Raw genomic sequence first — 26,692 nt, 5'->3', positions numbered from 1 at the left:
TCCCGAATTTCATATAACCTTCAGGCTTCTAGCTAAACATCTATTTTCTACTCTGTAACTTGACCCACTTTTTGCTATCTCATTATGAAAATGAAATTTAGAAAAAGAAAACATGTGCCACTATAAATACTACATTAAAAACATAAAAAAGCCACGTACCTGTCTCCTTCCAGTTTTGGTATGTCTGAGCAACTAGAAGAGTCTTCTAGCCATGCCAAAGTGGGTCTCCTTGAATCAACTCCTGAACTTGGGTCTCCTGATAGGATCAGCTGTTGCACAATTGCTGGGTCATAGGCATTAATTTCAAACTTCAAGTGCACCTTCATGAGTTTGGAGACATCCCATATGCAGATCTTCCCACGTTTGGTCGCAGCAGCTAGAAACTGAGGACAGCTCCCAGAGCCAAAGCAAGCTATTCTGTCAGCTCCATCTGCAGAAGGGAGCTGCGCAGGACTTGTCGCCAGTGTGACTGACAAGGGCACATTCTGGGTGTGCTCGCCCTTCACAAAGGGGCAGTTGGGAGAGTGTCTCTCATGTTCAGACCTTACAGGGGGAAAAGGGGAAGTTTACTGAAGAGAAAAGCAGAGACTAAAAGCCTACCGGCTTTATACAGACATTCAAAGTCTTACTCTTACATTCTGTGCGGGGCATGGGGAGGGTGGCAGTGGCAGCTGTGAGCACTGGAATGGAACCCAGAGCTTTGAGCACGTAGAACAAGTACTTCACTACTCAGTGGCATTCCCATCCCTCAACTAAGCCTAGCTTTACGCGAGCACGCAATCTCAGTTAAAGTACTCAGTGTTCACACTGTACATATGATGGGCGTTTACTGCTAACAGCTGTACTCAATTTAACTTAATACAGTGTGGAATCAGTACTACAATGCAAATCATGATAAAACTGTCTGATTTCCTAAGTCTTTTATATTTCCTTTTGGTTTTCTGTTGTTTCCTTGTTTATTTTCTTACTTATAATTTCAAAGAAATACTTGGGACCAGGACCCTGCTACCAAAGACATAATAATCTTTGTTTCCTTACCCAAGGCAAAAAAAAAAAGAAAATTTTAATCACAAAACAAGCTGTGCTCCAGAACAGACATATTTCTTTTCACACAACACCTGCAGTTTACTGTTATGATACCCTGGCACTATGTAATGCATAGGTTTCCTCCATAAACCCTTCTACATTATACCACAAAGCACATATTAGAGCTACAGGCTCTCCCAGCTAAGTTCTAGCATATTTTCCCCTTTCTACCTTCTCTTAACTGAGTTTTAACTTTTTAATTAGATATTTGAGTGGTGGCGCACGCCTGTAATCCCGGCACTCTGGGAGGCAGAGGCAGGCGGATTTCTGAGTTCCAGGACAGCCTGGTCTACAGAGTGAGTTCCAGGACATCCAGGGCTACGCAGAGATACCCTGTCTCGAAAACCAAAAAGAAAAAAAAGTTAGATATTTGAAGCTACATGTATCTATATAAAACTAAAAGCCAACTTCAGTTATAGCTAATCATAATAATCTCTTATCACCTTTCAAATAAGATTCTTATGATCTTAACCAGTTTAGCTCTAAAATATTTTTTATAGTTTATGGAGAAAAAACAATTATTACTTTTTATTATTATTTTTGTTAATTACTTCAAAAAGTTTTAAGTCATCAGTAGCACTGAGCCACTCTAACAGCTTTTGTAAAACAAGAAAATACAGAATGTTACTGACAATGATCACTGAAGAATATAAACTTGGGGCTGGAGAGAGAGCTCAGAGGTCAAGAGCACCCACTGCTCTTCCAAAGGTCCTGAGTTCAGATCCCACCACCCACATAGTGGCTCACAGCCATCTGTAAAGAGATCTGACACCCTTAAATATAATAAATAAATGAATCGTAAACAAAAATATAAACTTGGGGCTGGAAAGATGGCTCAACCGTTAAGACTCAGGACCTGAGCTCAATTTCCAGCACCCACACAGTAACTCACAGCCATCTGTAAAGGGATCAGATGTCCTCTTCTAGTGTGTCTGCAAACAGCTACAGTGTACTCATATACATAAAATAAATTTTGAAGTATATATAAAGTTCTTCTAATTCTCCACTCATCTATCATGAATTTGTCACACTATATTGGCTATAGCAATTTTTTTTTTAAAGAAAAACAGTATCAGTTTGTAGCTTTGAATGGCATCAAACTCACAAGAGATCCACCTGCCTTTGCCTCCCAGAAGCCACTGCACTCTTGGTGGGCATTTAAAATCTTTCTAATTTTTCACTGTGATGGCCAATCTTGTTATAAAGCCAAGCATACAAAAAGAATTAGCTCCTTTGAGTAGAGAGGTAAATACAGAACTGACAGAGGATGGAGAATACATATTTTGTTTGCTTGCTTGTTTTTTGAGACAGGGTTTCTCTATGTAACAAACCCCAGCTATACTAGAATCGCTTTCTTGACTAGGCTGACCTTGAACTCACAGGGATCACCTACCTCCATCTCCTAAGGCCTGGGATTAAAGGTATGGAACACCAGACCCAGCAAGAATATCCATTTTTACTTCTTTTTTTTTGTTTTTGTTTTTGTTTCATTTTGTTTTTTGGATTTTTTTTTCCCCAGACAGGCTTTCTCTGTATAGTCCTGGCTGTCTTGGAGCTCACTCTGTAGACCAGGCTGTCCTGGAACTCAGAAATCCACCTGCCTCTGCCTCCCAGAGTGCTGGGATTACAGGCATGCGCCACCACCGCCCAGCTCCATTTTTACTTCTTAAAGAAGTCAATCTCCCTACTAGTGCTTTCAATTCCCATAAGCAAACGAGCAAGGCCTCCTCATCCTTTTAAACTGCCCCTTTTCCCTCTTAATTAAAAGATTTGGATATATTTTTTATTTACATGTAAATAAAGAATATACCTAATTAAAAAAAGGAAAAATAACATACATACTGTCTTCTCTTTCCATATATAGTTTGAAAATAGTGATAACAGAGTAAAAAACAAAGAAGATTTGGAAAGCACCCATGCTCAAGGGCCCAGTTTTCTCCTAGCACTTAGAGCAGTAAACTCTAAACATCAGACTCTTAAATTCTTGGATTTTGGAATCCCATATTCTGGTACATGTGCAAACCCCTCAGCATGTCAAAAAAAGATGGGTACTTAGTTGCCCAAAATGAAGTTCTGAATCTGCCTCCCCAACACAAAAAAAGTTAAGAATACAGGTACCATAAAAGCTGTCCATTGTGATTTATACCCATAATCCCAGCACTAAGGAAACTGAGACAAGTTTGAGGCCAGCCTGGGTTACACAGTCAGTTGATTTGCAACCTAGACTCACTTTAAGCCTTGACTCCGTCTTAAAGAGAAAAAGAAACCGTGTGCTGGCACATTCCTCTGAACCCAGAATACACTGGTGGGAGTATCTAGAATCTGAAGCCAGGAAGGGCATGATGGCACACAACCTTAATCTCAGTACTAGAGAAGTAGAGGGGGCAGGTGGATCATTTTGAATTCTAAGACACTTTGGTCTTAGGTCAGTAAGAACTACATAATGAGATCCTAAATTTAAAAAAAAGAAAAGGAGAGGAAGATTTGAAACCAACGTCAACTGCACAGTAAGTTTCAGACAAGCCCAGAAGCAACTAGACACAGGTGTTTGCACTGGGGTCAGAAATATAGCTAATAGTAGCCAATAGTGCGAGGTGCTCTCACGGAGAATCTGAGTTTATTCCCTGCACTCAGAGCAGGCTGGCAGCTCAAAGCAGGATCCAGGGATCCTTTGCTCTTTTCTGGCTTCTGAAGATATACTAGTACACATGTGTGTATGCATACACAAATATACACATAAATTAAAACTAAAATAAAACTGTGAATAGGTAATATATTATATGATGTGCAATTTTTCAAGTGTAGATTAAATAATGGTTTTTTGGGGTTTTGTTTACTCACTGCATTCATGTCAACTAATAAACATGAAACTTCAATCCAATTTTAGTACAGACTATGTGTCATATCTGAAAACTAAAATTGTTTCTACCGCTTACTGGACATACCCCCTGGTAAACTTTTATTCTTCTAAAATAAGGCCTCATAATAGATAATAGATTACATATCTAATGATAATCAAGTAATAAAATGTTGTACACTATAATTCACAGGCTGAAGATGCTCTGAAAAAGGTTAAAATTAAAACTGTATACTATAAATAGTTCCATGCATGAATTCTCTGTTAGCGTTTCTCCATGAACCAGAACTACACTGCTAATGTAGTACTATGGTTGGTATAACATGGCCTCTGGTGTGATAAGAGCTCTATCTTTTAGTATTTTCCCTATGCAGATTTTAGAAAGTCTTATGACATAATATAGAAAGAACTAAACTGGGTGGTGGTGGTGCACGCCTGTAATCCCACCACTCTGGGAGGCAGAGGCAGGCAGATTTCTGAGTTCAAGGCCAGCATGGTCTACAGAGTGAGTTAGGACAGCCAGGGCTATACAGAGAAACCCTGTCTCGATAAAAAAAAGAACTAGCTCACTATCTTAAGATAGCAACAATAACACATAAGAAAAAAAAGATTACATCAAAATCAAAAAAGCAAATTTTAGAAGTACTATGACAGTAACTTTTAGCTTATTATGCCTAGAAAACTTAAGACTCACCAAGGTTCATCCGTAGGTTCCCAACAAACGAGGCATACACTACAAGTAAAACACATGGCTCTATCATCTCCAGATGAAGCAGGCTGCGAAATTATGTTTAAATAGAGGAGAAAGGAGGGAGGAAAGAGGGAAAACAAGTAAAGGAGAAAACAAAAGAAGAGGGAGAAAAGGAAGCAGGCAGGTACGGAGAGGAGAGGGAGAAGGGAAGAAAGGGGGAAACGAAGATTCAACCATTAAAATTGTCGTTTCAAGAAAAACTCTTTTCAAAAACCAATTCCAAGTACAATTTTCCAAGGGGGGAAAATTTATATTATTACTCCACTCATACCTAAGTAAGTGTTCAATAAATTTTCAGGCAAACCAGAGCAACATAGTGAGACCCTGGATAGAAAGTAAATATATAAACGCATAAATAACTAGGTGCAATGTCTCACTGCATGTTTCTGACTGGACTGCAGCTCATGCACACCACTCAAGCCCATGTGCTAGTGTCTTGCTACTTCCTGCCTTGCAGAATGACTGCTACTCAAGAATCAACTACCAGATTATACAAGTTATATATGTGAAAATAACACATATCCAAAGAAATTTCCCAAAAAGTGACATTTAAAGAACACATCAATTTGATAGCAAAAAGCAAATGTCTTAATCTGAAAGATTGAGTATTAAATAACCCAATAATTGTATGTCCATTACATTCATAATGTAAGACATAGGACTAACATCATAATAAACTACATAGCTAGGTTGCACCAAAAAAAAAAAAAAAAAAAAAAAAACTCTATTAATGCTGTTTTTACCTGGTGATAAAATCCAGCTTGAGCCATGGGGTCCGGCTGTGCCCACCTGTAGCCAACATGAGGCCATGAAGTGAAAGTCTCCCTTCTGTTAGCTTCACTATACATCAATGCCCTAAAAGTAAAGAAGCAGTATATAATTGGAGGGAAGACCCAGACTCAAATATCTATTAAAAAAAAATGGGAATTATGTTCAAATTTTTATTTTCAACTAAAAATGATTGTTTTAGTAGGTTCCCCAACCGTAAAGAAACAGAAAATCTGATTAGTGACTATAGAAGTCAAATTAATTCCACAGGTAGGTTCAATAACTAATAATGAGAGAGCAAGAAATGAAGAGACTGGCAGAGAGGCCTGCACCTTGTCCTCAGGCCACAAGCTGGTGGGCGTCTGTCTCTGATACACTGTCTAAACATTTAGGCAGTGCTTCCTTTTTATTGCTTTTCTTTTTTTTGTTCTTTTTTTCCTTTTTTTCTTTTTTTTTTTTTTTTTTTTTTTTTTTTGTTCTTTTTTTCCTGGCTGTTTTATTAACTAGAAATCCGAGGTAGGAAGAGGGGAGAGGGTGTTCTTTCTCTAGGAAAGCCTTCCTCCAGAGGAGTCATAGCTCTATCAAACTTTAGTTTGGTTTACTTTAGTGTACTTTAGCTTAGGTTAGGTTGAGACACTATTTGTTTCAACAGTGCAGCCTTAACTGTCCTGGAATTCACTATGTAGAACAGGCTGGTTTAAAACTCACAAGCCCCATCTCCCCACTGGGATTAAAGGTCTGTACCACTAAGGCCAGAAACTCTAGGTAATTTTGAAAAGTGTAGCCTATAACCACAGCACTCAGGAGCCTGAGGCAAAAATATCATGAACTGAAAGACAACCTTATGAGACTACCTGGAAAATAAAACCTTCACATGCTCATTGTAAAATGCTTCACTTCAAAGCTATGTCAAACTATAATTCAGGGCATCAGTGAATTTGTTAAGGACAATAACAAACTAAAGTCCAAAATTTCTGATAAGAGCATACTATGAGCAAAGCTTCCTCTTGCTCATACATCTGTTTACACAGTAACTGAAAGGAAAAAAAACAGAGAAAGACCACAAAAAAAAAAAAAAAAGACCAGAAAAATAAATTTCTACATAGCTCTCCAAATTCATTCTCCAATTCATTCAACAATATTGTAATATTCCAACAGTACTGTTCTAGGTGACTCATGATTGCATTCTGACTTTTAAGAGCATGTGCTGGGAAAGGGAGGGGCACAACAATATTAGAACTTGAAGCAGTTGCCTGACATGCATTAAGCCCTTGGATCCAATCCCCAGCAATGCAAAGGAAGCACAGGACCCTGGGCTCAACTCTCAGCTAAGTATACCAGGTAGCAATTCTGTTAGCCCAGGATGCAGACACACACACACACAAATTTTGAGGGCTAGACAAGTTCCATGTAGAGATGATGTCTTTGCTAAAAGGACAATATCTCATATAGCCCAGGCTAGTCTCAACTTACTATGTCCACCCAAGGTTTTTTTGTTTTGTTTTGTTTTTTGTTTTTGTTTTTTTTGAGACAGGGTTTTTCTGTGTAGCCCTGGCTGTCCTGGAACTCACTCTATAGACCAGGCTGGCCTTGAACTCAGAAATCCGCCTGCCTCTGCTTCCCAGAGTGCTGGGATTACAGGCGTGTGCCACCACTGCCTGGCCCCAAGTGTTTGTAGATTCATTTATTAATGAAATAATTGGAAACTACATCAAATTAGTATTTGAGGATATTTTACCATCCACAGAAGGAACATATGACCAGATTTAGAATCACCTAGACAACATATCCCTCAGTCATGTCTGCTTGAGTACTTCCAAAGAAATGTGACTGAAGAGGGAAAAAAAAAAAAAAAAAAAAAAAACCCTTAATTTGGGAGTCACTAGCCTGTCCCTGAGGTTCAAGCATGAATGAAACGAATAAAAAGGAAAACCTAATCTGAACACAGGCATTCTCTGTTCTCTGGCTCCTGACTGTACATGCAGTATGGCCAATGTACTCTAGCTCCTGCCAAAGCCTAGTCCCCATGATGAGCTATAATAGCCTCTAATTATAAGCTAAAATAAGCCTTCCTCAAGTTACTTCTTGTCACAAGTAACTAAACAAAACAACAATCCTATCTCATTATCTCATTCCCTAAAATACAACACTTATCACAGTATGCAGTAGCATCTTCAGAGACAGCACCATAACTGTAAAATAGCTCTGCTGGGTCATTAAGATCTCAAGGTTCGAACTGCTCAAACAACACCTGCTCTAATCTCACACTCTTTTTCTCTGTTCCCTTACAAATAGGTTCCAAGAATATTTCCAAGATAGTCAAAACACTTAGCACCTGATGTTCAAATTTCATGTGGCATACTCTGTTAATTTGACCAAAAAACACAGATAACAACATTATTACTCCAGCAACTGAAAATCCTCACTACTTGCTAATGCAATTAATAGAAACTGTGTCTGTAATAATTAATCACTTAATACAAATAAGGCAACTGAATAATGTAAAGGGGGTCGGGCAGTGGTGGCATACGCCTTTAATCCCAGCACTTGGGAGGCAGAGGCAAGCAGATTTCTGAGTTCAAGGCCAGCCTGGTCTACAGAGTAAGTTAGATACTCAATAAATCTGAAAAAAAACTGATGGTAGAGGTATGATTTTCACAGTACTGTTTAAATCTAGAGCAAACAGCATAAAATTTTTAAGGCAACTACTCCAATGAACTAAGGGGCTGGGAGAGCAGTATTTTTGCTTTGAGAACTTCATAGGTGAATACAATGTTATTTTAATCATACCTACTCCTCCATACTCCCTTCAATGAAATATTTTCACATGTTTGTTTTGAGAACTTCAGGTATTTACAATGTATTTCTCTGATCATATCCCACCTTTCCAAGGTGATAACAGTATGCACTTTACCTACACTCACACTTCTATATAACATTTGTCAGAATTCATCTCAAAGGTCAGTAAATTTCAACAATGGCAAAATACTACACATCCAATCAACAAATGGCTTAAAATGTCCTCATATATTCACTTAGCACTGGAATCTTCAAAATATAATCTTGGAAGTCCCTTTGAATTCTTTTAGAAAAAGAAAAGATATGTCCAACGGCAGTCATCAGCTTATGACATTTACATATAAGTAAAAATCTACTTTTCAATACATGCTAATCATATTAGATTTGCAGTAGTTTTTACTTAATCCTAAAACTTGAAATTCAATCTTGGCATACCCCAGGAACAAGGATCCTACCTGTCTACAGAACGGCCTGGCCCGACTCCAAGTTCTGGACGTGCACTGGGTAAGAGGTAAGACAATCTGTCCATCACTGAGGACGCCACAGGTAAGGCAGCAACATTTTGATTTATTTTCTTAAGTTCATTTACAATGGCACTGGCAATAGACTTCAATACATGATGAGGAAGATGAAATGTAACTGTGGCCCACTGAAAGAAAACAGAAATATAATAAGCAATGGAATACTTCTCCACAGTTTTAACCAAAATCTTACCTTTAGCTGATCAATAAAGAACCATGTATCCCTAATGTCAATTATATTATCAATTTGTTGTTTACACCAAGAATTTGCCATAAAATTAAAAAATTAAGTATTTTATTAAAAAATGTCAAGGTACACAAAAGCAAGCAAGGTCTCCATCAGAGGATAAATAGATACTGTATGGTAGTGTGTGTGAGTGCACAGGTGCGTGCACAAAGGTATCATTGCAAAACCTTTTAAAAGGTAGCAACTCCACCATTCTGTGACAACAAGATAAAGGTGAAGGACAATATGCAACTTAATTACAATAGATGGGAACAGAAAGAGAAATATAAATGATGTCATGAAAGTGTGAAAGTCATACCATGTAACTCATAGCACCAGAGTACAGTGACACTCTGTGATCTAAGCTGATGTGAGCATACGGGAGGCCTGGACGTGATGATCTAGCTAGTGATCACCAAGCCGGCAACCTATCACTCCTGTAATGCTATTTACAGCATTCTGGACAGAAATAACAACTTACTGTATAATAAACTTAAGAAAAGATTTCAAGAATTTTCACCAGAAAGAAACAAACCTGTAAGGTGGCAGATATACAATGTTTCATTTTCTTTAATCTCTCCACAATGTATTGATATATCATAAGATCACACTAAATCTCATAAATATAAACACGTCTTTCATTTTAAACACTGTTTGGTTTGTCTTCCGGGCCTATTTGTTTGCTGCTGCTGCTGCTGCTGTTCTTGCTCCTTTGTGAGACAGAGTCTCTACATAGTCCCATCCTAGAAGTCACTATATAGACCAGGCTGGCCTAGAACTCACAGACCCACCTGTCTCTGCCTCCTAAGTGCTGGAATTAAAGGTATATGCCACCACACCCAGAGAGCTGAATTTTTATTTAATATTTTAAAAAAAGTTTACATGAGCTCAATGGCCATGTATTTGCCAAGCATAAACAAGGTCCTAAGTTCAATCCCAGAGCTACAAAAAAGAAAAACTGAAACCCTATTTTGAAAACGACAACTTAGGACAAGACAGCAGATAATAGCAATTAGGTAAGATAGGTCACACCTATTATCCCAACACTTACAAATCTGAGGCAGGAAAACTGTCCTGAGTTTTCTGAGGTATATGAGTTACAGGCTAGCCTATGCTACAGAATGTGACTGTCTCTCAAACCCTTTTTCCCAAAAAAGAGAACGCAGTATGATGTAGCCCACCAGTCTAATAACTACTTCATCCTGTATGAACAATGTTAAACACAAGGTGGGCGGGCCCTCACTCCGTCTTCCATAGCAAGAAGAATCTGGACAATTACCACTACTGCTCTAAGTGATGATTTAATTCATCTTAGCACATTTATGTCTGTGTTATCTTCATCATAACCCAAAAGTAGAAATTATAAGCATGAGTTTTATATTCAGAAACATTAAGGCCCAGCCGAACTCCATCATGAACAACATCCAATAGATGTTAATATTATTGAGGCTGGAGATATGAATAAAAATCCATGCACCCACATCAAGTGGCTCAATGGCCTGTAGCCCTAGATCTGACATTTACAGTCTTTGAGAGCACTGGAACTCACATGAATACATACACACACACACACACATTTACAATTTCAAAAAATAGTAAGTAGAGCTGGGAGTGATGGGGCACATGCTTAACCCCATCACTTGAAAGATGACAGATGGGTCACTGTAAGCTCTTGGGCAACATGGTCTACATAGTGAGGTCCAGGGCACTCAGAGCTACATCAAGAGACTCTGCCTCAAAAAAAAAAAAAAACCAAAACCATTTAATACTATATAAATATTAATGTATATATTAATATACAATATTTCCTAATATGATAAACAAGTGGATAAACAAAGTGGGCAGGGGAGGGGACAGACTAGAAAGGTTCCAACTGTATTTTTCCCAGAAAAAAAATAAATCTATATATTAATTTCATTTTCATGCTCTGTTCCCAGATCACATATTAAAACTGTCCCCATTCAGTCCAGTACACACTAGTACACTAGTATACTACTACTAAGGCATATAACCATAAAGTTTTAATGGTAAGAAATAGTATCTGAATTGCAGAAAAAAAATGAAGACTGAGGTTATGGCTTAATAGCTGAGTGCTTGCCAGTATGCACAAAGCCCTAGGTTAAATTCTCAGCACCACACAACGGGAGAGATGACTCAAGGTCAAGTTACTAGCATTGAGCACTGGAGTTTGGAACCCCCAGAAGCCCACATAAATTCTGGGTGGAGCTGACTTCAAGGTCAGTCTGGGAAGGTAGAGTCAGGAAATCCCCAGAGCAAACTGGCTCCTAAGACCAACCATACATATGAGTTCTGGGTCTGATTGAGACCCTGCTTCAGTTTATAAAGAATGAAGGGGGGGGGGGGGGGGGCGGCGCGCGCACGCCTTTAATCCTAGCACTTGGGAGGCAGAGGAAGGCAGATTTGCGAGTTTGAGGCCAGCATGGTCTACAGAGTGAGTTCCAGGACAGCCAGGGCTACACAGAGAAACCCTATCTGGGGGGGGGGGGGGGGGGGGAGGGGGGGAGGGGGGAATGGAGAGAATAATTCCTGATAGCAACCTCAGGCCTCCATATGCACACATGCACATGTGTACACACACACACACAAACACACACACACACACACACACAAACATGCCAACATATACATGCACATCAAAAAAGAAAAAAATAGAATGGAAATCTCTTACCTAGTTTCTAAACTTAGCCTATTAATAGATGAGAAGCCCACTCATTGAAAGGGTCTCAGCACTAAAAAATAAAGGTGAAGCAGAAACAAAAGAACAAGTCTGACGCCCACTTGGAAAAAGACCCTACAATATAATTCCAACTACATATTGTAAGTCATAACTTGGAAGTTTGTCCCTCAGAAGGACTTACAAGCATTTCATTTCACTACAAATGCTAGCCATGGGTTGCTGGAGTGAGGCACTGTAAGAAAGTAGCAATGAACTAACTAAACATCCATGTGGGCTCTGATGTGAGGACTAGTGATTGTTTTGTGATATCAATGGCTTTCTGAAACAAATGGAGATACCTTTTACCTTCGATTTCCTTATTTGTTTTCTTTCTTCCCTCCTCCTTTCTTTTCTTTTCTTCTTTCTTTCCTTTTTAAGACAGGGTTACACTGTATAGCCCTGGCTGTCCTAGAACTCATTCTATAGACCAGGCTAGCCAAAAATTCAGAGACCCGCCTGCCTCTGCTTCCTGAGTACTGAAATTAAAGGCACCATCACTGACCTACTTCTTTATTTTCTTATCATCTGTCTTCTTTTTGCTTTTTTGTTTGTTTGTTTTTTGTTTTTGTCTTTATATTTTGTTTGCATGTGTGCCGTGGGCACATGGAGGTCACAGGAAAACTCTCAGTTCTCTCCTCCTATATGGTCTTAAGAGATCACACACAGGTATCAAACTTAGTGGAAAGTGCCTTTACAGCTGCACTCTATTTTATTTTTGTTAAGTTTTCAAATCCCCATTGTTTCAAGTGTACTTTCCTTTCCTGAAAGGTGTGGGTCCAACAATCCATAGCACAGTAATTTCTCAGGTTCCAAAGACATAAATGGAAGAGATATAGCACAAGCAAGAGAGAAACTACCCACGCGAACGCTGTTCCTATCCAAGGATCATTAGGACAGCAAAGGCCAAGAAGTTCCTGGGTCATTCTATTCCTATAAGAATACTTAACAAAAGCAGCACTTAGTCCTGAGAAAATTGTTGAGATTAACAACTGGGTAAGACACCTGCAAAGTAACAGAGGTAGTAACTGAATTCTCAACTCCACTTAGTCTGCCTGCGTTGGCCTTTGTACAGTGTCAATAACCTCCTGAAGAACTGGGGATTACAAAAGGTGTAATGTGTTTACTCCCAGCACTTGGAAGGCAGAAGCAGGAGGATCACTGTGACTCTGAGGCCAGCCTAGACTACACAGTCCTCAGGGACAGCCAGGGATATTTAACTAGACCCTATCTCAGAAAAACAAAACATTTTTTAAAAATGTTAATTAAACTACCAAGTATGAAACATTTCAGATGCTGACCCAAAAGAGGTATCTTTATCAAAGCAAATCAACAAATTCTCAGATACCTAGTAGGCAATTATAAAATTCTGCCAGAAATCTGTGTTAATCTTAAACACTACTTTAACCTGGCAGGGACCACACTGAGTACTCATGATTTAATATTAAGTCCATGTCTCATGCTCTTTACTGTAATCCAGCTTGTAAAAATTTTTATCATCTTAATACCGTCTACAGACTACTTAAGCCACTAATATCAAACTGGAAGACAGAGTGGCTATGAACTTAAATGTTTTAATAAGACATGGCAGGCCAAAAAGAGTCAACAATTCCCCAGGATGTACAACCTTGGATGTACATCCAGGGATGTACAACCTTGATAAAGCTTCTATGGATCCAGCATGTCAGAATATTGCCCCGGAGGGTTAATACTTAGCATATTTGAACAGACTGCCTTATTTGAATTAATAAGTTATAATGAGGCTGCCACTGGCTATTTTTGAGGGTATATAGTCAGCTAGCCAGGTTGACTATACTGGATAAGTCCAAACAGATTGAGCAGCAACTTATTTTCCATAGCAAAAGTGTATTGTACATGTACATATACCTGTTCAGCTCATAGTGCTTCTTCCAAAACATCACACATACTAAAGTATGGAAAACAGACCATCTTCTGTACCATATTAGTATTCTAGACTTTACCTCTGACCAAGAAAAGTATTTCAAAGGAAAAAAAAAAAGTTCCAGCAATGGGCTCTTACTCATGAAATTTACTTAACAAGGTATCCAGAAAGAGCCTTTTTCTGAAAAAAGGAAATCTACCATGACCACTAATAGTTAAAACTAACTGTAGTGACCCCCTAGAAGTTAAGAAGTCCACGTCACAGGACTCTAATTATAGGTTCATAACACAAATTAGATGCACAGTGCACTCCAGCATGTGCACTTTTTTTTTTTTTTTTTTTGAGACAGGGTTTCTCTGTAAAGCCCTAGCTGTCCTGGAACTCACTCAGTAGACCAGGCTGGCCTCGAACTCAGAAATCCGCTTGCCTCTGCCTCCCAGAGTGCTGGGATTACCACCGCCTGGCTTAATTTTTGTTTTTAATGAAGTTGAATTTTATTAAGAAAAAGCTTTAGAGGTGGGGAGATGGCTCAGTCAGTAAAGTGACTGTCAAACAAGTGGAGAATCTGAGTTCAAATCAAAGTCTTATGCAGAGCTACATGTCTGTAACCCAACAATGGGGTGAAAGGTACAGGAGAGCCAGCCCTAAGAGCTCATGGGCTGATCAGCCTAAGCTCACAAGTAAGCTCCAGATTCAGTGAGAGGTACACACTAAATGTCAGCCTCTGGCCTCTGCACACACATGAACCAACCCATACACTGTACAAAATTCAAACACTACCACATAAAAACAGATGAAAGAAAAGGCTTTAGCTTGATGAAGTATACTATTATCCCAGCACTCAGAAAACTGAGCCCAACATATTCTTAACCAATCTTAAAAGCAGTGGCCTATGTAACTAGAAAAATTTGCTAAAAGGAAAAAGAAGATTTGATGGCCAGTGCAATGGTTTGGGGGGGACAAAGCTCTTGTCACTAAGATCTGAATTTATTCTCTAGAACCAATTTAGTGAAAGAACTGACTTCTGCATATAGTTCTATGAACCAATATGTACACTGTAAGACCAGATAGACAGACAGTCACAGACACAGACACAGACACAGACACACACACACACACACACACACACACTTATATATAATTTCAGTATTTAATAGTATTATTTTAGTATTAACAGAAACAGAATAAAAATCTTGGCTTCTAAATCTAACCTGTTCATAAATGAAAAGCTTACTTATCAAAAGGATTTGAAGAACCACAGGGGAAAACCAACAATGACAATGTTTATTTCAGCTGTTTAAGAGCCCCACAGTAACATCCCAGTTACTGTATTCTAACGATGAGCTTTCCTAACAAAGACGTCACAGCCATGGGGTGAGGGTGGCTGTAAGGAGCGCTCACTAAGTGCAAAGGCACTGCACTACGACATCAATGTGCTCACACCGGGAGGACTCACGTCAGGTTCAACAGCCCCACCTCTTTCTCTGTTCCTGCTTCCTGAACGGACCCGCTTTGTGTCACAGCTTTCTTTTCACAGCTTAACTCTCTAATATTTCTTAAATTAATTTCTTATAAAACATTTCTTCTACTGAATATCACAGTATAACTTATGCTTTCTTAAACAAAATCTTTCACTGCTGAAACTATAAACTAGTAAAACCATGATCAATGTAGAAAACAAAATTCAATGCACATATTAAGGCAGGCACAGCAGTGTACACATGTAATGCCAGCATCAGGGGACTGCAGCAGGAGGGTCACCAGTGTAATACTAGGTTTTTTATTATGAGACAATAGATGTAAGTATTTATAAGATTTTACATCTCTCTTTATGGATGAGCATGAACCTTGTATCTGTTGCTATCTATTATACTTACAACTTAAGAGAAAACCTGGGAATAATATAAATTAATTATATGCAAGGATTTTACTCAAAGAAATTTCTCTTCACCTAACTTACCAAAAATCAGTTTCAAAGAAAACACAAAACAAGGTGTTCTGACACAGGCCTGTAGTCCAAATACTCAGGACAGGGAAACCAGGGTTAATAATCTCAAGACAGCCAGGGATGGACAGTAAGGTCTTGCCTCAAAAGCACAGGGGAGGGAAGGGTAAGGGGGAAGAACAGGAAAGGATTGGAGGAGGAGGGAGAAGAAAAGGGGGAAAAGAAGAGAAAAAAGAAAGACAAAATGGGGCTGCTGATAGGGATCAGCAGTTAAGGGTACTTGCCAGTAAGTCTGAAGATCAGAGTTCAATCCCCAGAACTCACATGATAAAAGAAATGACTCCCAGCTTGTGCTTAATACAGGCATTGTGGTGGCATGCAGTCTCTTGGTCTTTCTTCCTCTCCCCACCACTCCCCCATACACATTAATAAGTAGGGTTTTTTTGGAGGGGGAATTACCTCATTTCCATAGATATGTTCTCATTCTCATTAAGCTTGCTTACTTAACTTACTTAACAAAGGCTCATTCACCAACCTCTCCGATTCACAGAAGCCTAGATACATAATAAACAAAAACACTCATGGAAATTAAAAGTAGGGCAGTGGTGGCAGGTCACACCTTTAATCCCAGCACTTGGGAGGCTGAAACATGCAGATCTCTTGAGTTTGAGGTCAGCCTAGTCTACAGAGTGAGCAGAGTGGATTCCAGCACAGCCAGGGTTTTGTAAACTCTTTTTTCAAAAAACCGAAAAGGAAGGAAGGAAGGAGGGAAGGAGGGAGAGGGAAAGGGAGGGGAGGGGAGGGGGGAAGGAAAAGAGGAGAGGAAGGGAGAGGAGATGAGAGGAGAGAAGAATTACAAGTAAACTTTAAAGGGCTGGAAAGATGACTAAGGGGTTTAGAACACTGGCTTGTCCTCCAATGGACCCAGTTTCAAGACCCAACACTCCGATGGCAGCTCCCGTGAATAACTCCAATTCTTGGGTATCCGAAACCCTCTTCTGGCCTCCTTCAGCACCAGATACACAAGTATTGCATACATATACAAGCAGGAAATACACACATACACACACACACACACAGAGTCAAGGGAGAAAAAGGAATAAACTGAGTTTGGGGCTGAAGCAGTTACAAGCACTTCCAGAGGACCTCTGATTAATTCCCAGTGTCCATATGATGGCTAACAACTGTCTCTAACTCCAATTGTAGGAGAGCTAATGCCCTCTTGGCCTCCATGGGTCCTATATGCATATAATACACAGGCATGTATGAAGGCAAAACATCTATGCACATTTCAAATCTTTTTTCAAAAAAGTGACCCTCAACGACATAGTTTTTAGCTAGCCATAAATTTAACTCAATGGTGGAGCACTAGCCTACCATTAGCACCACTGAAACACTGGCATTTCAACCATATCATAGAAGATGTTATCTCTTATAACGAAGAGGAAGGGCCAGTTAGAGCATCTCCGAGGAACAGACAGACAGGGAGAACAACAGAGGAGGGACTCGGTCCATCATGGCCCCAGATACACGTTAGTCCTTACCTTAGCAACTTTATGGTTTGCTGCAGTTTCATGAGATGTGTTTTTTAAACCATCTTTGAGCTGTGTGATGAACAAATCATAACCCTCTGTACTAGAAACATCTATCTTTTCTATACAAGCTGATAAGAGCTGCTGTGCCTAAAGTTAAAAAAAAAACAAAATTAAATTAAACAATAAAACAGATTTTATTCAGCTTCTTTGTGATAGTTTTAACTATACAAAGCTTTACCATACAATTAATTTTATATAAACCTACGTAATCATTTAAATGAATTAAAGCAATGCATTCAATATAGTAGCCAGACGGCAATATATCAATATAGCAATTACCATAAATTAAACAAAGAAAAATAAACAAGCTAAAACTATGATCAAAAGTGAAACACGTCAACTTTTAAAGACAAATACAAGATTCTTTGTACACAAAGCCACTCAACAAGTAGTATGAAAAGCCTCAGCAATGCTAGCTACAGATTCAATTAAAAATCAACAGAAACCTATGGTCGATAAAAAACAAAAACCAAACAAACAAAAAAATATGCATTTACAAGTTATAAAACCAAGTCTAGAATCCTATTCTTAACTTCCAAAACTAATATGATACAGTAAATGCCATCTAGAGAGAAGGGATTGTTTACAATGACTATCCAATGACTATCACCTTAAAAAATATTTGTAGCCCAAGGAGATGGCTCAGCAGATTAAGGCAGCTGCCACCAAACCGGACCTGAGCTCTATCCCCCATGACCCACGTGGTAAGAGGAGAGGACAGATGCCATTTAAGTTTTCATCTAATTTCCATATAAATGCCATGGACACAAACGCAAATAAATAAAGGTAATCTTTATTTTTCTTAAAATACTTGCTGGGTAGGGGTGCACACCTTTAATCCCAGCATTTTGGAGGCAGGGGCAGGTGGATCTCTGAGTTCAAGACCAGCATGGTCAACAGAGAGTTCTAGGACAGTCAGAGTCACACTGAGAAACTCTATCTATAAAACCCAAAAGAGAAGAGTAAGGGAGGGAGGGAGGGAGGGAGGGAGGGAGGGAGGGAGGGAGGGAGGGGGAAAATGGAACAATAAAATCTAAGTGTATATGCCTTGCTTTGATTTCTCTCAGTAATGGGGATCAAACCTAAAGTTTCCTACATGTTTCACAATCTAAATCTAGGGTTTCACTAGATTTACAATCCTATCTGAATATACTTTATTTAGCACTAAGAAAAAATATACAGAAAAGGGGTAGCAGACACAAATTCCTACCCTTCGCCAAGTTATTTGCAATTGGTATGTGATGAGCAAGAGAAAATCAATGGAGTGCCACTGGCTCTATCAACCATACTCCAGGGCAGGTTTCATGCCCACAAATAGCTCCAACACAAAATGGATTGTATGGGGTTCTTTGTGTACTTTTTGTTTTGTTATTTCCTGTCATTATTTTAGATCAAGAAAATTAAGTGAGGTGGGAAAGGAGATGAGAAACATGTGGGAGCAGCTGGGGAAGGGGAATCTAATACCTGGGAGGTGGCGGTGCGCACTTTAAATCCCAGGGCTCAGCAGAAGCAGGGGGAATCTCTGAGTTCAAGGCCAGCCTGGTCTACAGAGTAAGTTCCAGGACAGCCAGGGCTACAGAGAGAAACCCTGTCTTCAAAAACAAAAATAACAAAAATGTTTTTAATAAATAAAGCAAAAAAAAGCCAGATATGTTGGTTTAACTGTAATCCCAGCACTTAAGAGGCAGAGGCAGAAAGATCTCTATGAGTCTGTGGACAGACAGACAGAGCTCAAAACAAAAACTAAGCAGAGCCAAGTGTGACAGCACATGCCAATCTTCTAATATTTGAGAGTTGGATCAAGAGTTCAAAATTATTCTTGACTACAGAGTAAGCCGGCAGCCAGCGTGGGCTATATGAGATTCTAATCTTTCTCAGTCTTGGTATGCTGGGCAACTAAATTGTGCCCATTGTGAAAAGGGTGTGAAGGGAATGAAGAAGAGGAGAAGAGCAGGAGAGAGGGGAAGGAGTGCTGGAAAGAGACAGACAGATAGAACACAGGTGAAAGAGAAAGGAGAAAACCAAGAGAAGTGGGGGTTAAAGAAAGATGCGCTCCGCTGGTCTCCTACAACTTAGAAATGGTGGGAACTAGAGCAACTGTGTACAAGTCACCAGCTAACCGAAGTGTTGAAGCTGGCAGAGTGAACTCCACACCTAGCCCTGGGCTATTACTACACATAAGTTATCATGTTTATTAATTCACTGTATCTTGGAATCTTTGTTACAGCTGCTTATCCTGTGGCCAAAAAAACAGTTCATAACTAAAACATTTCAACAAGCACCAGTTAAGTTATGTAGAGAAAGATAAGTGTCTAAAGGCGTGGGCCATGACTCAATCCTGTAACTATACAATGTCCTTAAAGCACAACTTATAAACCTTATGTTCTAGGAGCAACTTATATCCTAAGGATAATTTAATTCACTTACTACTCAGAGGTCAGAGGTTACCTCCAGCATGGCACACTCCATCAATGAATCTGTTTCCACTCACCTCTGTGATGGGAAGCTCCAGTTGGACCACATCATCCTGCTTTGAAACTGGAGTTTGTAGAGCAGTGTCTAGCAACAAGATCCCATTAAGGTCCTTCCTACAACCTACTGCGTAATCATCCACAAATATAACTTTATCCACAGCAGAAATATACTGACATTTCACCTGTCCACCCGGTTTAGCTGTTAAGAGAACAAAAATTCAACAATTAAGATTTTAAAGCTAACAATCCTGTCTGAGACACTGAACTAGAAAGAAGTTTACTAAAACCATGATTAGAGCAGACTGGAGTATGACATATAGTCAGTCTCAACAGAACTGATTTTAACTTGGCAGCTATATTGCTGCTCTATACAGCTGAACATGGAGACACCCAACTGCAATCCCAGCAAATAGGAGGCTAAAGCAGAGGCAGAAAGTTCAAGGCAAGCTTTTCTACAAAACTAAGACATCACGGCAGTGGGGGGCAATCTACATGAGACAAAGAGCAGAGGTGGTACAACACCTTAAAGTCATAGAGTTGAATAAAGGAACTGCAGGGAAGTTATATCTACCATACTATTCCTTTTTCCTCTGAGGGTACAGGGATGGAGACAGTGATCTGCATACAGATTCAACCAGGTTTCCCAGAATCCTTACTCTTCAAATAATGGATTTGATCCCTTGTCAAAAATCGTAAACCATTGTGTTTGAGGATATATCTCTAGACTTTATCCATCCCGTCATGGTCTATGTCTGTCCACATCTATATCAGTACCACATTGTTTACATTTGCAGTTGATGACCCAACCCAGCACTTGTGCATACTAGCCAAGCCTTGTATTACTAAGCCATATATATCCCTTTCCTTAGTACCACACTATTTTAATTACTATAGCTTTGCAGTTTAGGTTTGTGATCAAGAAGTTAAATCCATCAATTTCCTTCCCCCAAGTACTGAATGAGTTACATCCCTTCCTAACTTTTGTCTTTTGCAAGATTGCTTTGAGCCAGGCAGTAGTGGCACATGCCTTTAATCCCAGGTCGTGGGAGGCAGAGGCAGGTGGATTTGAGGCCAGCCTGGTCTATAGAGTGAGTTCCAGGACAGTCGGGGCTATACAGAGAAACCCTATCGCCAAAAAAACAAACAAACAAACAAACAAAAAGATTGCTTTGAATATTTCAAGAAATTCTCTTAAGATCCTCTATGAATTTTAATTGAGATTTTATTTTAAATTTCTGAATAAAAGTTATTGGGATTTTGACAATTGCAAAGAATATACAGATCGTTCTGGGTGATGCTAAAATCTGGATATTAAATGTTTTCCAAAGATCTATAAAGTATAGTAGACCTTGCTTCCAATAAAGGACCGCTAAAAGCTGAAGGTCTCTTCTGATCAGGGAATCACAATCCCCTGTAGGACCTTGAAGGAGACTAGGGGACTTCCTTCTCTCTATGTCCCAGCCAGGAAAACAGTTCTGCCCCACCCTGTATTCTTTCCCATAGTGCCCAAACACTAAAACCTCTAAAAATAGCTTGGTGGCGGTGGCACAAACCTTTAACCCCAACTTGGGGCAGATCTCTGAGTTTGAGGCCAGTCTGGTATACACAGTGAGTTTCAGGACAGCCAGGGCTACAGAGAAATCCTGTCTAGAAAAACCTAAAACAAAGAAATATCTCTAAAAGTTACTAAATAAATCTTTTTACTTATTAAGTTGACTGTACCAGGTATTTGCTATAGTGTCAGAAAGCTGAGTAAGTAGCTGGTAATGCAGACATTGTCACAATGTACAGATATTATGAAGTGCTTCAAGAATATAAAAGTAACAGAGCTGATTTGTTTTTAATGAAAATACAACATGCAGTGGTTGGCAGCTTTTTAAAAATAAAGTTAAGTGTGCATGTCCTATATGCCTCTACATTCCAATGGAAGACAGAAAGCCTTATATTCACATAAAACCTTGAACTCAGATGCTTATGACAGCTCTACTCAATCACCAAATATTGAAAATAGCCAAATATGCTTCAGAGTGGCAGGCTTAAAGAAACAGCATATAACAATGGAATATTAATCAAAGATAAATCTCAACAAGCAACATGCATAACAATGTTAATGAATTATGAAGGCATGCTAATACAAGAATCCAGGATCAAAAAGCTAACATAGTTGGCCAAACTACAGGGCAGTGAGAGCGTGCTTGCCTGCTACCTGCTCAGGCCCTCCCTGGAGCCAATCAATCAATCAATCGATCAATAAAAATGTGTATTATACAACCAGTTCTATTAACACTATAGAAAGCACAAAAGAATAATAATAGATAACCCATGCTTCAAACCCACAGTAATCCTCCTGTTTCATCCTCCCAAGTGTATTAGAATCACAGACATCAGCCACAAAACCCAGCTGACAAAGTTTTCATAATCGCTACTGAAAATACCTCACGGGTGGTTTTCATCCTAAAACACAGTGCGGCTCCCTGCAGGGAGCCCAAGGCTCGTGCACTGTCACTGTCAGGTCTCTCAGCATCTCAGAACACAGGCTTTACTATTCCCTCAGGACCCTGCTGGAGCTCAAGCACAATGTGCGGATTAACATCTTTGTCTGAACAGAGTGATGAAGAGAAGCAGAGCTAGCAGGGAACTTTCTTCTGGCCTGCCGGACGGACGCCTTGGGAGTACACACAAACTGCTGGATGAAGTCTGACTTGGACTGCCTTAAATAAGGGCTCTGTAAGGAATGATGAAGAGTCTATGTGGCACTCTGGGGATGTGTGTGTTATCTATAAGTCCCAAACAGAATTTCAGACATGAGCTGCAAATATAAACCCACGTGGGTATCCTCCAGATAGAACTGCCCTGATTTGCAGCTGAGTTACTTTTCACACTGCAACTTTGTGAACCTGGAACAATTTATTTACAGTTGGCTACAGATTCTTTGAACAACATCAGACAGGGAAATTAGTCCTCACGTATTGCTTTAGCCACTAAGATCTCAGTCCATACTAACTTAAATATTACCACCACCCGGCATACTATACAGTCAGTCATTCAGTCATTCTGTCAGTAGGTCGGTTAGTCAGTCTGGGTCTGGGTCTGGGTCTGTCTCTGTCTCCCTCTCCCTCTCTTCCTCCCTCCCTTCCTTTCCCCTCCCTCCATGCGCCTGTATAAGAAAGCTCTTCCCACTAAGCCATAAGCTGTAGGAAAATCAAGTACTGTATGACTAAATCCCCAGGACTTCACACACAGTATCTTTAGTAAGTCAAGTATTCTACACAACTTTTAAAACCTTTGACTATAACACACTAAGCGCCAACAAGGTGAACGCCCTTTAGGAATGACACTAGCTCACATTTGCTATGCTCCCTGTCTTCTCTTCCTTCTTCCCTAGTATGACATCATTTTCTTCAGAAACAGTGAAATGATTCAGAGAAACAGAAAATGAAAGGAAAAACTATCAGAAGACTTAGATAATTCAAAAACCAATCCAAATAAATAAAGACCAAAAAAATAAAAAATAAAAAGGAAGCAAGCCAAGAAGGGTGATGCACCCATGGAACCCGCCACTTGAGAGGCTGAAGGAGGAACATAAAGTGTGAGACTGCCTGGGTGACATATCACAACATAACAAACAAGCACACAAGCACATGGATGGGCTGTCATTGTAACTAACTGTAACAAAGCAGCAAAGTGCATCCACCAGGCCCCAGGGTCAACCGGTGGCCAGTACAGCAAAAATATATAAAATTAAAAACAACAGAAATTTAACCCTTGTCACAGCCTACTGCTTATAAGAATATTTCACACACAGTCACTATATACAAGTTTTAATATAGAGCATATTTTACTAACAAAAACTTAGCTTTTCTAAAAGAAAAATGTTGAAAGACAAACTAAATTCTAGTAATAAAAAAAATAGGGTACAGTTCAGTTGATAGAGTGCTAGCTAGCATACAAAAAGCTCCAGGCTCAACTGCCAGCACTCCATAAACAAGACATGGTGACAACTACCAGTAATTTCACCACTGAGGAGGTGGACGCAGAAGGGTCAGAAATGAGGACAGTCCAGGCTACATAAGGCCCTGCCTCAAACAAACAAAAACACAAAAACAAAAACAAAAACAAAAAGCTGTAATTTACTCTAGACATACCAAGGAAATTTGCTCACTTAAGGTCTTACATTCAAAGATGAGCCCATAAGTCCAGGCACTCAACAGAACCAGTTAGCACACTAAGGAAAAACACAAAGTACACTGGACTCTACTACAGACTTAAATCCCCAGAGATACCCAGGAGGTCACTGTTGGAAGCCCCTCAGGGACTATAGTGGACAACACAGCTATCTTTATGGTGACATATGCTTGTCTTACTCTTCCTTCACAAGGTAAAGAGGAGTAGTAAAGTTGAGAAGCATTAATCTCTGTGCATAATAAATCTTGTAGCCCTATCTTCCTCACTCTAATATGCATATCATTTTCCAACCACCCCCAAAAAAACAAGGGGTAGTAGTTACCTCATTCTTCTGACACACATGCCTAGCTTAACACTCAAGCTGGTTCCCAATCACACTTTGTTTCCTGGAAATATGTCACAGACTAATTCATAAGTATGTACTTTAGTCTTCTTATTTCTATCGCCAGTAGCTCCATTCCTTGTATTTGAAGTGCTGCAGTTTAGAAAGGTTTTTACATTGCCTTATCAGATATTATCTGGTATTATTAGCCCTTTTTTTTAATCTTATGTGCACTGGCATTTTGCCTGTAAATGTATATGTGTGAAGGTATCAGAACTCCTAGATCTGGAATTATAGACAGTGGTGAGCTGCCATGTGGGTGCTGGGAATGAAACCTGGATCCTCTGGAAGGGCAGCCAGTGCTTTTAACCACTGAACCATCTCTCCAACCCCCTCACTGGCCCATTTTAAAGATGCTAAAGTATTTGCCAAGGGCATCATTTTCATAGCCATAAGCAATAGGATGCTCACCTGTCCAATGCTTTTACATGGAATTACATTAGAGAAACCTGCAGCTTTTGGGCTACATTTCTTAGTACTACGTACTAATCAACAATTTCAGCACATCTAGAGCTTTTCACTTCTAGACAGATATAACTATATCCATCCTATATGGTCCCTCCCCTCCCACTGGGAGACAATAAGAAAATAAGGCATTATGCAAAAATAAAAAACAAAGTCAAGAGGGCTGGAAAGTTAACTAAGTGGTTAAGAACACTAACTGTTCTTCCAAAGGATCTAGATTCAATTCCCAACACCTACATGACAGTTCACAAACAGTTCACAGCTGTTTGTTAAGTCCAGCTCCAGGGAATCTGAAACATGCACCTCAGTAACAAAACTTAGGGTGGAAAGCAGATGCCCACTACTTTGTCGAAACCACTCTCCTTCTGTCACTCTAGCGCTGCTGTCCTTGCCCCCAACCTGTCCTCTAAGCTTGGGGGCTCAGTATGTTAGTTTGTTTACATAATGTGAGGGTGACAAGAGCTCTCCCAGAGAACCTCTGGACCACAGGGGGGCAAAGTGGAGACCTAGTCTTTAACCAGCTCCCCTGGCTCTTTTCTAACTTAGACCACTGCTGTGCCCATCACCACTTCCCAAGCCCAAGGCTGCACTAGGACAAGCTGATCTCTTATAAAAGATCTGACTGACAGTCCTTTCTCGGTGTAGCCGTCCCTCACCTACTCATTTGGAAGGGAGATAGAGAGGTGAGGGAAGTAGTGAGCCAGGGAGATCAAGTGGCATCCATACAGGAAGAGGGGCTTCCCTGCCTCTCCTCCATGCCCATCAAGGAAGCCTTCACTTTAGTTATCTGACCCCTATGTTGGCAGCCCTCCGCTCCCATCCTATCTTCCCCAGCTTTGTCTCTGCTCATGACATTAAGTTACTGTTTCAGTGTTTTTAGCTCCAATCCTCTTGTTTATTGTACAATGTGCTTCTTTTAGGGCAAGGTTTTATAACAAGTCATTTATCTGAAGAAAATATCAAAAAATTAAAAATTAAAAACTGGGGGCTGGAGAGATGGAGTCAGTTAAGAGCACTGACTGCTCTTCCGAAGGTCCTGAGTTCAAATCCCAGCAACCCCAAGGTGACTCACAACCATCCATAATGAGATCTGACTCCCTCTTCTGGAGTATCTGAAGATAGCTACAATGTACTTACATATAATAAATAAATAAAATCTTTAAAAAAAAAATTAAAAACTGAAAAAAGTCGATGGTGACACACATCTTTAATCCCAGTACTTGGGAAGCAGAGGCAGGTGGATCTCTGAGTTTGAGGCCAGCCTGGTTTATAGAGTGAGTTCCAGGACAGCCAGGACTACAGAGAAACTCTGTCTAGGGGAAAAAAAAAAAAAAAAAAACAAAAAAAACAAAAAAAAAACCTGAAAATAAAGGCTAAAGTTAAAATGATTAAGAAGCAGTATTTTCACAATTTATAAAGCATTGCTCCTATCAATATTATCCTGAATTTGTTACCTTTAACTGAGTTTTTAGGCTTTAAATACGACAACAGTCACATATTGTGCTACACACCTCTAGTCGTAGCACTCTGGAGACAGGAAGCAGGTGGAACTTTTGTGTGTTTGAGACTAGTCTAGTCTACATAAAATGCTAGAACAGCCAAGGCTATGTAGGCTATCCAGTCTCAAAAAAACAAAACAAAACAAAACAAACAAACAAAAAAACTAAAAAAAAAAAAAAAACTATCTTATCAGATCAACCCCATTTTCAGATAAACATTTGTTGAACTGTAGTTTTTAACACCAATATAAATAATGGTGCTAAGTGTAAGCAGTAGGCCAAGAAATGTTACAAATATACAATAAAGTCAACCTTTCCAATAAACCAAGAGAGTTATGTATAACTTATGAAGCACTAATGCTGTTTAAGGAAAACCAGTACACAGAAAAGCAACAGCAAAGCCAAAATCTGTGACTACCACCAGACTGGCTTCCAATAAACACCAGTGCCTTCCGAATCTCCACACTCCAACCTTGAATCCATTTCTTCTGTCCTTCTATCT

The 26,692-nt window shown here is 39.6% G+C and overlaps 1 protein-coding gene across 14 annotated transcripts in view; it reads right to left on the bottom strand.

Moving 5' to 3' along the window:
- Birc6 (baculoviral IAP repeat containing 6) overlaps nucleotides 1-26,692 on the bottom strand; it is a 178,184-nt gene that overhangs the window by 139,131 nt on the left and 12,361 nt on the right. For all 14 annotated transcript variants that reach the window (XR_007978414.1, XM_052186357.1, XM_052186360.1 and 11 more), the window contains exons 2-7: nucleotides 19,677-19,858; nucleotides 17,135-17,272; nucleotides 8,717-8,910; nucleotides 5,438-5,549; nucleotides 4,638-4,720; nucleotides 160-543 (exon numbers count right to left, since the gene is read on the bottom strand). Coding sequence is in view for 13 of the 14 variants with exons in the window: in XM_052186357.1 (XP_052042317.1) it covers nucleotides 160-543; nucleotides 4,638-4,720; nucleotides 5,438-5,549; nucleotides 8,717-8,910; nucleotides 17,135-17,272; nucleotides 19,677-19,858 (1,093 nt within the window). In the remaining variant the exon portion in view is untranslated. The remainder of the gene's footprint in view (nucleotides 1-159; nucleotides 544-4,637; nucleotides 4,721-5,437; nucleotides 5,550-8,716; nucleotides 8,911-17,134; nucleotides 17,273-19,676; nucleotides 19,859-26,692) is intronic.

This window comes from Apodemus sylvaticus, chromosome 6 (assembly GCF_947179515.1).
Source record: "Apodemus sylvaticus chromosome 6, mApoSyl1.1, whole genome shotgun sequence".
Lineage (NCBI taxonomy): Eukaryota > Metazoa > Chordata > Mammalia > Rodentia > Muridae > Apodemus > Apodemus sylvaticus.
The sequence above is the reverse complement of the archived record's forward strand: the minus strand, read 5'-3'. Positions and strand labels throughout refer to the sequence as shown.